General features: G+C 44.3%; 1 protein-coding gene and 1 long non-coding RNA gene across 5 annotated transcripts in view; one reads left to right on the top strand and one right to left on the bottom strand.

Annotated features, from left to right (window-relative positions):
• Nucleotides 1–2864: 2864 nt before the first annotated feature.
• The window catches only part of ME2 (malic enzyme 2), a 59799-nt gene continuing 46789 nt past the window's right edge, over nucleotides 2865–15874 (bottom strand). For all 4 annotated transcript variants that reach the window (XM_040421084.1, XM_040421085.1, XM_040421083.1 and 1 more), the window contains one exon: nucleotides 2865–3045. In XM_040421084.1, the coding sequence (XP_040277018.1) occupies nucleotides 2994–3045 (52 nt within the window). In that variant the 3' untranslated portion in view covers nucleotides 2865–2993. The remainder of the gene's footprint in view (nucleotides 3046–15874) is intronic.
• LOC120992237 lies at nucleotides 4045–15725 on the top strand. The gene is made up of 4 exons (XR_005776944.1): nucleotides 4045–4055; nucleotides 10191–10196; nucleotides 13038–13044; nucleotides 14701–15725. It is a non-coding gene; the product is annotated as an uncharacterized LOC120992237 (long non-coding RNA).

Genomic DNA, 15874 nt, shown 5'->3' on the forward strand with positions numbered 1-15874 from the left:
CCAAAAATCCTGAAGACTTGCCGCAAGGCCGGATCCGGGACTAATGCCCATTGAAAGGCATTGATCCGGATCCGGCCTTAAGCTAAACGTCGTTTCGGCGCATTGCCGGACCCGACATTTAGCTTTTTCTGAATGGTTACCATGGCTGCCGGGACGCTAAAGTCCTGACAGCCATGGTAAAGTGTAGCGGGGAGCGGGGAGCGGGGGAGCAGCATACTTACCGTCCGTGCGGCTCCCCGGGCGCTTCAGAGTGACGTCAGGGCGCCCCAAGCGCAAGGATCACGTGATCACATGGACGTCATTCTGGAGCGCCCCGGGAGCCGCACGGACTGTAAGTATACCGCTCCCCCGCTCCTACTACGGCAACCAGGACTTTAATAGCGTCCTGGGTGCCATAGTAACACTGAAAGCATTTTGAAGACGGCTCCGTCTTCAAATGCTTTCAGTACACTTGCGTTTTTCCGGATCCGGCGGGCACCTCCGGCAACGGAAGTGCACGCCGGATCCCAACAACGCAAGTGTGAAAGAGGCCTTAAACAGCGCGCTAAGATGATTTAAACTCCGGCCGCACTCCGGTCACGTGGGACGCCATGTGACCCGCCGGCAGTCACGTGATCCACCACCCGAAAGTAGCTCACAGCATTCACCGCAAGCCGGGAGACACAACGCCGCCCCAGCACGCCAGACCATAGGGGGAGAAAGAGACGCCGAGGAGACAACAAACCGACCAGGTGAACAACTTCCTTTACACACTTTAAGGCTCCTTTAAAAACAAAGTGGATCACAGGGGATATACCTAGGCTAGACACCTAGAGAACGGTATCCACCCCACTCCCCATAGCTGGCATTTGGTTGGTATATATTAACTATTTTTGCAAGACTATATTTTTCATTGGACTTTCCACCATTTTTATTATCATATTTTTTTATAATTTTTTATCTTTTATCTATCTTTTTACCAACCTTATTCTTTTACTTTTTTAACCTATTTTGAGAAATCATATGAATTGGATGTTCTAAATCAAATAAATATTTTTATACGATATACTGTCTCAGTGCACACTGTATCCCAACCCCATATTGACCTATAGATATACCCCTTCACAGCTTCCGGTGATAGAGTGCCTGTTCCACCTCATATACATCTCCTTAAAGGACTGTGGGGCAGTCCTGGCACAAGAGCACTTAGGACCACTAGTTGTGTAGGGTAACATAGTACATAAGGCCGAAAAAAGACATTTGTCCATCCAGTTCGGCCTGTTATCCTGCAAGTTGATCCAGAGGAAGGCAAAAAAACCCTGTGAGGTAGAAGCCAATTTTCCCCACTTTAGGGGATTAAAAATTCCTTCCCGACTCCAATCAGGCAATCAGAATAACTCCCTGGATCAACGACCCCTCTCTAGTAGCTATAGCCTGTAATATTATTACACTCCAGAAATACATCCAGGCCTCTCTTGAACTCTTTTAGTGACTTCACCATCACCACCTCCTCAGGCAGAGAGCTCCATAGTCTCACTGCTCTTACCGTAAAGAATCCTCTTCTATGTTTGTGTACAAACCTTCTTTCCTCCAGACGCAGAGGATGTCCCCTCGTCACAGTTACAGTCCTGGGGATAAATAGATGATGGGAGAGATCTCTGTACTGACCCCTGATATATTTATACATAGTTATTAGATCTCCCCTCAGTCGTCTTTTTTCTAACGTGAATAACCCTAATGTTGATAATCTTTCAGGGTACTGTAGTTGCCCCATTCCAGTTATTACTTTAGTTGCCCTCCTCTGGACCCTCTCCAGCTCTGCTATGTCTGCCTTGTTCACTGGAGCCCAGAACTGTACACAGTACTCCATGTGTGGTCTGACTAGTGATTTGTAAAGTAGTAGGAATATGTTCTCATCACGGGCATCTATGCCCCTTCTGATGCAACCCATTATCTTATTGGCCTTGGCAGCAGCTTATTGGCCAAGGGTGAGCCGCCATTTACTATATTAGCATTCTGAGCATCTCGCCACTGGAGTAGGCCTAATGCCCTGGTAAAGCTTGCACCCCACTGCTGGTGATGCAGGACATGTGCCCTTCTTCAAGATGGCTCCCTCCAGATTTTCTCATCACGGCCCCGCCTTAATTCTTGCATCTGCAGTGACATCACCCTGGGACGGTCATATTGCTTTCGTTGTGCAAAATCACCATCTTGTGACCGGATCTCACCACTACAGAGCATTAACATTATAATGAGCAGAGCAACCTCCGACTCCTGATAATGGAGCACTGAAGCAGCCATGACACTCAGATTCTGGAAAGGTGTGCGCTATTCCCCAACCTTGAAAAGGTGAAAGCTTTGCTTTAGGACCCTCCGGCATCAGGGCTCAGGTATAACTGCTACCCATGCACCTTCTGTAGTAACGCCCACAGACAATGTTCCTAAACACATCACCTCTCCAGTCCTCGGTCTGGGAGACACAGTCTGTGTGTTGGCCACATGTCCCAGACGGACCGCGCCTCCCCATCCCGAACTGACTGCATCATAGCGATTTATGAACAGTTATTGTCAGTGCCTACCTGATCATGGGTCTATTGTATTGTACTGACATCATATGAGCACAGTACTACAGAGCCTCTATCATATAGGAACTGTCAAATACTATGATGCAGTCCGTTCAGGTCTGGGGAGCCACAGTCGGTACAGGACATGTGGCCAACACGGGCAGAGTTTCCCAGACTAAGTATAGTCATGTGAATCAGGCCTAACACTACCTGAGTATACTATCTGTGAGTGCTGTGTGCAGAATCTCCAGTGTATTCCATGCAGCTTCACTCTGTTCTCCCCTGCTTCCTGCTTGTAATTACAAATAAGGACAATTTCAATGACTATTTTTTATTTATTCTTGTAATTGAATGCAATAGACACAAATACACATCTATAGATATGTTAAAAAGGCACTCCACGGAGATAGGAGTTTGTCAATGAATAGGCAGTAAGTGTTGGAGAAATCTCTATCCCTGCCGCGTTGCTGATGTCCAAATGTCTTCAAAGGTCTTTGTCAAACTAGAGAGAGAAGAAAGGAAAAGTAAATTTAATCAGTTCTCTGTACAGAGGCTTCTATTGCTTTGTCCACCTAGCGTTACATTGTAGCACATAGATGTAGCAGAGCTAAATTTGTCTTACAACTATTTCCGTTATGCATTGTGATGTTTCCAGTGAAAACTGTGAATTCCGACATCAGAAGCCTGAACTCCTGCCATTACATAGCTACAGTCCATGCATGCACCGGTGACAACCGCTTCCTGTCCCTTGTGATGATGTGTCATATAGTCATACCTTCCTCCTTTCACAGGCACAACTATACTCCCTACTCCTAGCTGTGGATAGATGTAGAGTACCAACACTGCGCCATGGCATCGATGAGTTTCCTGGCAGCTGGGACTTGGGTTACGAGGAAGGGTGTGCATACTTTTGCAACAAATGTTTTTATTGCTCCAATGCATCTAAAATAAAAACTGGGAGCAACTTTGCAAATACTCTCAATTACAGATAGCCTGCTTTTTTTGGATACAGCTACTGAGCACAGTTTTGCGTCTCCATGGTTGCAGACTACAAACACACTCTGTGTAGTCTGATCCTGCAGTCACTCCACGTCCACTGCCCCCCCCCCCCCCCCAAATTCTCAATAATCTACAAACAGTATCTAAGAGGGCAGATGAAAAAGGGCAACACATGATTGCAGGATCAGACTGCGCACACAGGTCTGCACTGGAGCTGTACGCACAAAACGGAAGAGGTCATGTAACCAGGATCTCTCAATAATCCCACCTCAGACTGGTACTGGAGTACAGAAGGTATACCATATGTACACATAATGTACACTGGGTCTGGTTGAGGTGTGACATTGTTTTGGGAGGTGCTTGCTTTGCCCGATTTCCAATGCTGACAGAGGAACGGAGCCGCCTGTAACCTGCCTCTTTTCCAAACTTCCTGTTCCCCATGCACTAGCAATTGAAGGTATATAAAAGAGGGAACAAAATGGGCGCCTTCTAGTAAGTCATACAGAATAACAGGTACTTACTATGAATGCAGACCACACCATTGCCTTAGGACCCATGGAAAGAGTTGACCCGGTGCTGGACTCAATTAACTTTTTTTCTGTAGCCTCCGCTAGAAGGAGCCAAGTGCAAAGAGATTTTACAGCTTTCATTGAGTTAAATGTTACCAGTATAAAATTTCTCCACACTGAGCTCCCCCTAGTGGTGGCAGTGGGTAGTTCTATCATGTACTATATGAAGGGAAGCAGAGGATTTAGAGCTATAAGGGGGAGATTTATTAATGTATTTGTGCAGGTTGGCTGGCATAAATACATTCAGAATTATGGTGCTCAGAAATAGAGCCACATTAATAAAGCATCTGTTCCACTTTTTCCAATGCAGAAGTTGGAAAAAGTGCACAAAGAGTGACTTTTTTTTAAAGGGATTTTCCAGGATTTTAATATTGATGATGATGATTATGATCTATCCTCTGGGTAGGTCATCAATATCAGATTGGCGGGGGTCTGACACCCAGCACCCCTGCTGATCAGCTGGTTGAGCCTTCCCTTCATTGTTTACTTGCTCGCTATCCCAGCAGCGAGCAGGTATAATTACTAGAAGTCCCATTCTCTCCTATACACTTAAATAGGAAGGAGACGTCCCATAGCAATGAATGGGACAGCTTCTTGTAATGACACCCACTCACCTCTGCGATGTCGATGGCGAGTAGGTAAATAATGAAGGGAAGACAAAGCTCGTACAAGCGCAACCTTCTCTTCAAACAGCTGATTGGCAGGGGTGCTGGATGCCGATCTGATATTGATGACCTATCCTGAAGATAGGTGATCAATATTAAAATCCTAGAAAACCTCTTTAAAGAGGACCTGCCACCAGACCTGACATTATCATATAACTAGCGGGTTGCATAGGGCATACTGAAGGTACCGTATGTTATAGCGCAGTGATCAGCAACCTCCAGCACTTTAGCTGTTGTGAAACTACAATTCCCAGCATGCTGGGAGTTGTAGTTTCACAACAGCTGGAGTGCCGGAGGCGGTCTACCCCTGTTATAGCGCTTACTATGTTTCCTATGCACTGCTCCGTTCCCTTGCTGTGCCCCCCGTTCTGGTTTCCCGCCCTGTATGCTAATCCATACTATCGGTACAGGGAGGAGGCGGCCGCGTTTCTCAGGGGAGGTCTCCTTCTCCCTGGCTGTGAGCTGGCCAATCGCAGCAGAGAGCGTGACAGCCAGGGAGAAGAGGAGTTGTTGTTTTTTTTATTCCCCGGCTATGACAGCTCACAGCCAGGGAGAAGACACCCCCTGAGAAACACGGCCATCTCCTCCATCCTGTACCAATGGTATGGATTTATATAATGAGCGGGAAACCCGGACGGGGGGCACAGCGGGGAAAACGGAGCAGCCAACAGAAGAAAAAAAATAAGAGATATAACATCTCATCAATATGCCCTACACTGCCAGGTATTTATATGGTAATGTCAGGAACGGTGAAAGGTCCTCTTTAGGCCCCTTTCACACGGGCGAGTTTTTCGCACTGCACCCGCGCTAAATCCGGACCCATTCATTTCTATAGGGCTGTGCACATGAGCGGTGATTTTTAAACGCATCACTTGTGCGTTGCGTGAAAATCGCAGCAAGCTCTATATTGTGCGTTTTTCACGCAACGCAGGCCCCATAGAAGTGAATGGGGCTGCGTGAAAATTACAAGCAAGTGCGGATGCGGTGTGATTTTCACGCATGGTTGCTAGGATGAAAGTCTATTCACTGTACTATTTTACCTTATAACATGGTTATAAGGGAAAATAGCATTCTTTAATACAGAATGCTAAGTAAATATCACTGTGCCCATCACATGATACATCACATGATCCATCACCATGGTGATAAACCATGTGATGAGCACAGTGATGTCACCACAGGTCCTTTGACAGGTCCTGAAGAAAGAACAGGAGACCGGTAGCTATGCGATCAATTGGAGGAGGCGAGTTAATTTTTATTTTATTTTTTTTAACCCTCAATTGACCTTTTACTTAGCATTCTGTATTAAAAATGCTATTATTTTCCCTTATAACCATGTTATAAGAGAAAATAATAAAATTTTCAGAATATTGAACCAAAACCCGAACTTCTGTGAAGAAGTCCGGGTTCGAGTCTTGGTACCAAACATGCAGATTTTTCTCACGCGTGTGCAAAACGCATTAAAAACGCTTTGCACTCGTGGGAAAAAAAAAAAATTGTGCATGTTCCCGCAACGCACCCGCAAAGCCTGTGTGAAAGAGGCCTTAAAGAGGACCTGTCACCTCTCCTAATATGCCTGTTTTAATAGCTTCATGCATTCCCCATGTAATAATAAATCTGGAGAATCTCGTCTTCTGATTCTATGTTCTGCCATTCCTTTATTATTTCTACTAAAAGTTATAAATGAATTACTAGCAGTCTGCAGTAAGGGTACAGAGGGGAGGTAACCAGTTGGGGGGGTGTTCCTGCAAAGACTCTCTATCCAATCAGTGCTGCCATTTTCAGCCTGCACAGGTACACACCCCTAACTGGTTACCTCCCCTCTGTACCCTTACTGCAGACTGCTAGCAATTCATTCATAACTTCTAGTAGAAATTATAAAGGAACTGCACAACATAGAGCCATAAGAATAGAGGCTCCAGAATTGTTATTACATGGGTAATGCATGAAGCTATTAAAACAGGCATGTCAGGAGTGGTGACAGGTCCACTTTAAGTAAAATATTCCTCCACGATAAAAAAACGAAACAAAAACATAACTTACCAGAAATCTCAGTGGGGGCACTATGATGTAGGTGAACGCCGTTATACAGAAGAATTTTTTGTTTTACTCTTTGGATTGCAATTCAAGATAAAATAGGCAGAGACGAAATAGTTGAAATAAGGTCCCTTTACACTGAACAATTTGGCAGGCGATTGGCTGCTCGTCAGTGAAGGAGATGCTGTATTTACATGCATCGATCTCCTCTGCAGTATGGGGAGGAGTGATCGCTAATGCCATCACTCGTCCCCATAGAGTATCATTGTCTGCCGGCAGCAGCAAGGCTAGTTAGATGGAACGATCTGCAGTCGGCAAACAATTATTTATGTTACCGCACAAACGATCATATTACCCGATGAACAAATATTTTGCTCATTCAACGGGTAATCGGCGGCACCTTTACACTGTCAGATAATTGCTAACAAGCATTTGTATAAAATGTTTCTTAGCGATTATCTGGCAAATGTACGGCCAGTGTAAAGGAACCTATAGTTATGAGATAGATAGCTAGATAATGAGATGCAGATAGATGAGATATAAATAGACCAATAGATAAATAAGAGATTGATAGACCCATATTTTTTGACTATAAGACACTTTTTTGCAAGAAAAAAAATCTTGCTAAAAAGTGCCTGCGTCTTCTAGTCTGCAGTCAGGGTGGTCCAGCTGTACCAGACCTCCCTGATTGCTTCCTAAGGGGCCATTCACATGGTGGAATTTGACAGCAGAATTTTTGAGTGTACACCATGCCAAAATTCCACCGGCGGCCACGTGGTGTCTGCTTTCCATGGTTTGCCGGGAGGCAGTGCTGTGGACCAGCGGTTTAAAGCTGCTACTGTGCCAGGAAGGGACATGTCCTTTCTTGGCGCAGTCTTAATGGACGCCGCTTAAAGCCACGGCAGGTGTCCGCTGGCGGCTTGCCTCCATTTAATGGAGCTAAGCAGCGAACTGGACAGCGCCATCTAAAATGAACAAACACGGCAGAAACAGTGGCAGTTTCTGCTGCAGAATAAGTGGCAGATATTGACAGTGTTAAAATCCACCATGCGAACTGGCCCTGAATGATCTGGCAGAGCGTTCATACACAGAAAGAAACCAGGGCTCCTGCATACTTCTCTGTGTGATCAGTGCAAGCAGGAGAGTGAGCGATCATGGAGAGGACTGTGAGAAACACAGCCGTCTCCATCCTGAAGGTCTCCAAGCTGAAGGAAAGGAGATGAAAGCTTCTACTAACTGCAGCTTGAGGATATTTAATGACGTCATGATTGGGAGGGACCAGGAAGATGCTACAGTGGGTGTCAGCATACAGAAGGTAATGGCTAAATCCATGTGTGGTAAGGACTTTGACGTCACAGGATCACGTGACATTTCGAAGCCTCAACCACAAATTCACTGCACGCCTCACCGAAGACACCAACATTAGGGTTAATTATTTTTACAGTATATTAGTAATTATTAGCTATTATTCTGCTCCTATGTCCTGAGTTTGCTACAGAGTCACATGACTTTAGAATCTCACATGACCTTGTGATGTCAGAAGGTCCTTACTGTGCAGGGGATTTAGATTTTACCATGCAATGGTTGTGGAACCACTGTGCCAACTAAGCGGTTTGCAGTTGGGATAGTCCTGAGGGCATAATTCTGGAGGCCCCCTGGTTTTCACCCTGGACTTTGCTGCAGGGGAACCACCAGGCTGCTACCCCCTTAGAATAGTCCTGGTGTAGTTGGCAGCTGAACCACAGGTCAGAAACACCGCTGTATGGCACCAGAAGCACAAGCAAGGCCATAGCGAATCCAAGGCAAAACACGGACAGAACCAGACTGAGGACTAACAAGCAAAGAACATGTAAAACCCACAGAACAGAGCTCAGGAGACAGTTCAGACAAAGCAGAAATATGTGCAGAGACTTAGCAAGACCGAACAGGCACAGAACTCTGGGACACAGTTCAGACAGAGCAGATACGCAAAAAGAAACTTGGAAAGACAGATTAGACAAGAACTAGAGCTTGGGAGTTGGCAAACAGAACTAGGACAGAATTCAGACCATGGACGGAACAGACTTCACAGAATCCAGACACAGACAGAACGTGCGAAGATCCAACAGAATCTGAGATTGCACAGCCAGGGACACAAATCAGACTTAACTCGTTAGTCAAACAGATGCAAACACAAGGCCATGTAATGAACTGAGAAGTGATACAAGCACATTGGCACTAATTCACACCACACGTAACCGTGGCCAGGACACACAGAACAGTGGCAACATGAACTGCCATTGAACATAACGGCACATTTCAAACTCACAAGAAGCCGGCGCCTCAGGGCACGGTACAATGGTGACAAGTGAAATGTCAAGAAATGTGAGATTTTATTAAAGATACTAGTGTTACGCTGGCAGCCCGTGTTCTCTGCTGCTCCCCTATCCCAGGCAGGTGTCGCTCCGCTCACTGTGTGTATTGGAGCCAATTGCTCAATGAACGTCTCTTCTAGAGTTACTCTTTCCCTCTTGCTCTCTGTCCAGTTGCTGAATAAGCTGCTCATCGGGTCACGTATTTATACTAGGTTGTTATTTTCTCCCCTTTAGCTGAGCTTTAGGTATTATTCTACTGTTTGCTAGTCCTAGTGAAGGTGTGCTTTTCTGTCTGCCTACCTATGTAAGAACTCTGCCTGTTTACTGACTCTGATCCTCCACTCCCTGCCCTGACCTCAGACTTGATTTACAGATACGCGCAAACTACGCCTGCCCTGACTTCAGACTTGATTTATGGATACACACAAACTCTGTGCCGATCCCAGCCTGTCTTCTGACTACAAGTATTGTCTGCTCCTTGCGGTGCTTTGCACTAGTGACTAATACCAATAGATTTAGGGGGCACACAACCAATAAGGTTCGAAACCTATACTCAAATATCCAAAGGGCCCTTTGGATATTTGCACTAGTGTCTGTGACCCCCGTGAGTCACCAGAGCAATTCCAAGCGGTAGCAGCTTGGTTAGTTTCCTGCAGCGAAGTCCAGATCCCTGGGTTAAAGGGCGAATACCAGGGGACTGCCAGGACAACGCCCTTAGGTTTAGCCCAAAGTCAAACCAATTAGTTGGCACAGTGAGTCCCTACCCACTACCAGTTACAAAGAGTGTATGTCTGGTATGTATGCAGCAGTGTTGTGTGTGTATTTATATGTCAGCTGTGTATAAATCAGAGATATATGCAGCAGGGCTGTGTGTGTCAGCTGTGCATACAGAAGACGTGTGTGTATTTCTTTTTTTATGTATGTACTATTTGTGTGCTGCAGAGTTGTGTGTATAGTGCACTGCTGTGTATGTGTATGAAATGCATACTGCAGAGTTGTGTCTGTATAATGTGAGTGCTGTAGAGCTGTGTGTGTGTGTGTGTGTGTGTGTGTGTGTGTGCGCGCATGTGTGTTTGTATAAAGTCATGATCATGGAGAGTAAAAAATAAAATTAAAAAAAGTACCTAAAAAAATCTAGCAGTGCAGGCATGGCAGGACACTACAGAGCAAGGACAAGAGGCACATTTAATGAGGTGACCAAATAAGTCATTGCTTCGTTTTAATGGTCAGCAGATGGCAGACTAAGGGCTTGTTCACATGACCGTGCCTTTTTTTGCAGTCCTCAAATCACAGATCCGCAAAACACGGATGGTGCCCGTGTGCCTTCCGCAATCTGCGGAACGGAACAGGAGGCCTATTTTAAAAAATGCCTATTCTTGTCCGCAAAACAGATAAAGAATAGGACAGGACTCAATTTTTGCGGGGCCACGGAACGGAGCAACGGATGCGGACAGCACACAGAGTGCTGTCCGCATCTTTTGCGGACCCATTGAAATGAATGGTTCCGTATACGGAACACAGAAAACGTCCCGTATACGGAACACAAAATACGTTTGTGTGAACGAGCCCTAAGGTTAACAGGAGCCAGGGGCAGGAGCCAGGGGGAGTTCAAATTGACAAAAGGAGGTGCAACACAAGTAGGCAGGGCCAACAATACCATAGGGCATCACAAAATACCGCCCCAGCAGAACCAATTACCACAGTGCAGCACAAATACTGTCACCTTCACTGAAGTATTCATCTGTTTCAGCATCCTGAGGATGGTGACACAGTGGAGTTCAGGAGGACAGCTACGACCGCTGGTCAGGTGCATAAGTACCCAATGCTCCTAGCATGAATTAATGCTGAGAGCATCAGCTCATTATGTACCCAGCCGGCAACCATGAGGGGGGGGGGGGGGGGCACGGGCGCCCCCTTGGACATTAGTCCGCCAGGAAATGTCCCTTTAGGATCTATAGCCAGTCCGCCCCTGAGGGGATCTGCCCCAAAACTATTAACCCCCTCCGAGCTAGACCTCAAAGTTAGTGAATTTGACCCCTCCAGTTCATTAAACCACAAGGGAAGGTTTAGCAAGAAGAAAGGATTTTCTTAATATTTTCTGCTGTCTAAGGCTACATTCACACGACCGCTCATGGCCGTCACTCTCATAGAAAATGCCTATTCTTGTCCATAATTGCGGAAAAGAATAGGACATGCTCTATTTTTTGCGGGGCCGCGGAACGGAACAGATGAGGACAGCACACATCTTTGAAATGAATAGGTGCGCACCCGTTCCGCATTTTAACAAAACATACGGCCGTCTGAATGAGCCCTAAGCCTTATAGTCCAGAAGATAAGATAGAATTAGTCTTTTTTTTTTTGACAGTACAGCTTTGTGTTGGAGATGCCACATTTATTACAACACTGACACAGTACCAGTACCGATAGTGGGAGAACCCAGTTATTTTCATATTTTAGAGATTACACTTGTGAGCGTCTATAGAATTTATTGTTAGTCACCGAAACACAAAGGACAAAAAAAGGACAAAGGACAAAAAAAAAATACAAATACAAATGATAAGCACCGAACCAACATCATCAAGGTGTCTATATCAGCTGTAAATTAATGTTAAATTTTTAGCCATCATTTTGTGCTGCTTCTTCTAAATTTTTTATTAAAGGACTGAATTTCCCAACAAGCTCAAGAAGCACAATTACAACAAGCCAATTAGTTCATATGCAATAATTAGGGGTTACAATGAATAATCATTTTTTTTTTTTAACAAAAATAAGATTAAAAAAAAATACTTCAAACTGTTTTTGGATTTCTATAGTTAAAAATAAATTTTAACATTTCCATAAAATAAATTACTGTGTATCTATGTACATTTCCAGATATGGGTCAAAGAGTCATGGTCATCTGACCGGTGTCCAGGTATTACTTGGGTCATTAAAGGGACGTGTATGACATTATATCTGCCACATTTTACAATGTTATCACTGCTGTACACTGGTTCTCATGTTTCAGGTCTTGTCCAGCTCTCCAAGGGGTACTACTGTTTCAGCAAATCAGTTTTCCAATATACTTTCTGTATCGATTCCTCGTGATCTCTGCTTGCTGTCACTCAATAGAAACCTTCATTATTTAGTTCTAGAGGATACAAAATCTGTCCTGGTCATGTGACACACAGCTCATGACGAAACACGCCGCTGATAAGTGTACTGTGAGAAAACGCACACCTGCGTGTCCATCACATGACCAGGACAGGGTAAACAATTAAGGTTCCTATTGGACGACAGCAAGCAGAGGTCTTGTAAAACATCAGGAATGGATATACCACTATATTGGAAAATTAAGTAAGTTTCCATTAGTTGAAAGCAGTTAATTAGTGACATACACATGGCTGACCATTGGCACACGTGTGACCACCGCTAATTAAAGGGCTATCTCCAGCCAAAATTTAAAATTGTCCGTATATTGGTCATTCAGAAGATGGAGCAGCAGCCAACATTTAGTAGTTATGTTTTATTTAGTTACAAAGTTATATTGAAATTGGTATTCAGTTCAAGCGACCATTTTTGTGAAAACAGGAAGTACAGTCGTATTGGATGTGACCTTGAAATTACTTCTCAGTGAATTGATACTTTGTTTCAGGTAAGGCACGTTGACAAATAACAGGCGACTGAGAAGCTTATCCATACGTCACCAACCAATATGGCTGCACTTCCTGTTGACGTGTTTTCAAAAATGGCCACTGCAACAAATCAGAAAGATGATAATATCTCTGGAATTTAGTAACATATATCATTACAAAATTTTTGCAGCTGCTTATGCTTCTGATTTACTAATACATGGTCAATTTCAAATTTTGGGTGAAATTTTTCTGTCAGCAGATCTGTCCCTATGACACTGGCTGACCTGTTACATGTGCGCTTGGCAGCTGAAGGCGTCTGTGTTGGTCCCATGTTCATATGTGTCCGCATTGCTGATAAAAATGAAGTTTTAATATATATATGCAAATGATCCTCTTGGAGCAACGGGGGCGTTACCATTACACCTAGAGGCTCTGCTCTCTCTGCAACTGCCGCATTCTCTCCACTTTGATGGATAGAGCAAGGCAGTGAAAGCATCATCAGTGCAGAGGACGCAGCAGTTGCATAGAAAGCAGAGCCTCTAGGTGTAATGGTAACGCCCCCGTTGCTCCTAGAGGCTCATTTGCATATAATAAAATATCATTTTTCTCAGCAATGCGGCCACATATGAACATGGGACCAACACAGATCAGCCAGTGTCATAGGTACAAATCTGCTGACAGATGCCCTTTAAGGGGTCACGTCATTGGACTGATTCATAATCATGGTAACATTCAGGGATGAATGTCAAATATTAAATTTGTTAGCAGACACTTATAATTAAAATAATTTTAAAAAAATTTAAATGCAGATTACCATTCCACCAGGAATTATTCTCCATCAATGGAGTAAATTAGTATTACTTAGGAAGCACTTCATATCAGATCAGACTAAAATACTGCAGAAATAGACTACTTTAAATGGACTGTGCTTGTGGAATGTTGTACAACATAGAAAGTCCTGTGATCACTTTAGTACGTGTAATAAAAAGAGTGGTCACCATGGCCAAAGTCAAGTGGTTGCTAGGTAACATGAACCCAAACACCCTCAAAAAGTTATGAGGTAGATGGGGACTTCACTGCTGAAGAGACCGGAGCTGAAGCAGAGACGCTGTGCTCGACTACCCCAGATGATCGCTGAAGACAGTTAGGCCCCTTGCAGACGAGTGTGAGCGGATTAGGTCCGGATGCGTTGCGAATGCGTTCAGTGAAAAATGCGCGATTTCGCAAGCAAGTTCATTCAGTTTTGTATGCGATCGCATTCAGTTTTTATAGTGCGGGTGCAATGCGTGGTAAAAAACTGAAGGTATACAAACATCTCTTAGCAACCATCCGTGAAAAATGCATCGCATCCGCACTTGCTTGCGGATGCGATGTGATTTTCACGCAGCCCCATTCACTTCTATGGGCCAACGTTGAGTGAAAAACACAGAATATAGAACATGCTGCGATGTTCACGCAACGCACAAGTGATGCGTGAAAACCAACGCTCATGTACACAGACCCATTGAAATGAATGGGTCCGGATTCAATGCGTTCGCATCACGCATTGCACCCGCGCAGAATACTCGTTCGTGTGAAAGGGGCCTAACATGAAGTAGTCGGGCACGTCATTACTACAGCACCAGAAGCATAGACCGCGGGGAGCACTGCAATGACAACACTGGAACAACCAGGGATTGAGTAGGTGGGCAAGGCTAATTTTCCATAGTTTATTACATTCCCAGCCTTCCACACAATGTTGGGTCCCGCTTAACCCCTTTAATGTAGAGCATAACCATTATAAGGACCATCAGTGTTTATGCGCCTAAGAGACTAGGGAGTGACAAGGTGCTGCATACAGAGCCTTATACTGTATGTAGGTTTACTGTTACTATCCTGCCTTATTTAGGCCTTTACTGTTACTATCCTGCCTTATTTAGGCCTTATGCCCTTTGATTATGAGATGGCTCTGCTCATGCTGTCCCAGTCTATACAGCAAAGCTGACAAACTGAAGAAAACAGTAAGTGTGAGGACAGAAAATCCTTTTTAAAAGGTTTATAATAAACCCAGTAAGTCATCACCTGATGATACGGTCTCTTTGGCAGTGTTAGCACCGGCCCCGGTGGTAGTTTTGCTACTGGATTTTTAGAGGCATATTCCAAAATGCCTGTATAAAACTAAGGCGGCCAACAACAAACCATCCACACGTGAGGTCCACTACAATAATGTAAGCAGATGAAGAGATGAACCAAATCTGAACAGCTAACTTGTGGATATCATGTCAGCGAATCGCACATCTGTCACGCCTAGAATTGACTTTGATGTCGGTGACTTCTGACATTAAGATGGATGGCAATGAGAACAAACAAGAGCATCCTAAGGTAAACCAAGCTGGGCCTACCACTTGGAGCCCAAGTGACCACACTGAAACTTCACGTTATTCAAGATTTCTCATGAGAAAGACTCAACTTGTCAGAAAATATCATTATACCAGAGCAGAAGAGACTGTGGACAACCAACAACAAGATGGATGGAGACTCAAGAAAAGCAGAGGACATCTCGACACCAGGTACACTGCATGAAGTTAGAAAACGGATTGTTTCTATACAAAATCAGCATCACTCGCTGTGTCTGGTATTGCAGTTTAGCTCCTTTTATTTGAATGAAGCTCATCTGCAGTACCAGACACAGCCAATGGACAGGAGTGGCGCCGTTTCTGGAAAAATAACAGCACATCCGTTTTTCTAATTTCAGACAACCCCCTTTAGAACTTGTGCTCACTGGTACACAATTTCTTCTCTGAGCTTTCCTTATAGCACTTATACAGTATTTCTTGTTGCTGCCCTTTAACCCCCTTGCTTTGATTGATTTACTCTTTTTAATTAATGAAAGAGACTAAAATCAAGTCTGTGCAGCATGGCATAAGAAATCTATAGCAGAGGTAAAAAAAAAAAATATTTAAAATTCTTTGTGACCACTTCAGTACTTATAGATACATGTAAAGACATAGTGGTCACCCAGACAGGAAGTCATCTGGTTGCTAGGCAACAAAAACAAAAAGACAAGCTGCAGATTCTATAAAGAAATGTAAAAACAATTGTCATGTGGTCACT

Source organism: Bufo bufo, chromosome 2, assembly GCF_905171765.1.
Source record: "Bufo bufo chromosome 2, aBufBuf1.1, whole genome shotgun sequence".
Lineage (NCBI taxonomy): Eukaryota > Metazoa > Chordata > Amphibia > Anura > Bufonidae > Bufo > Bufo bufo.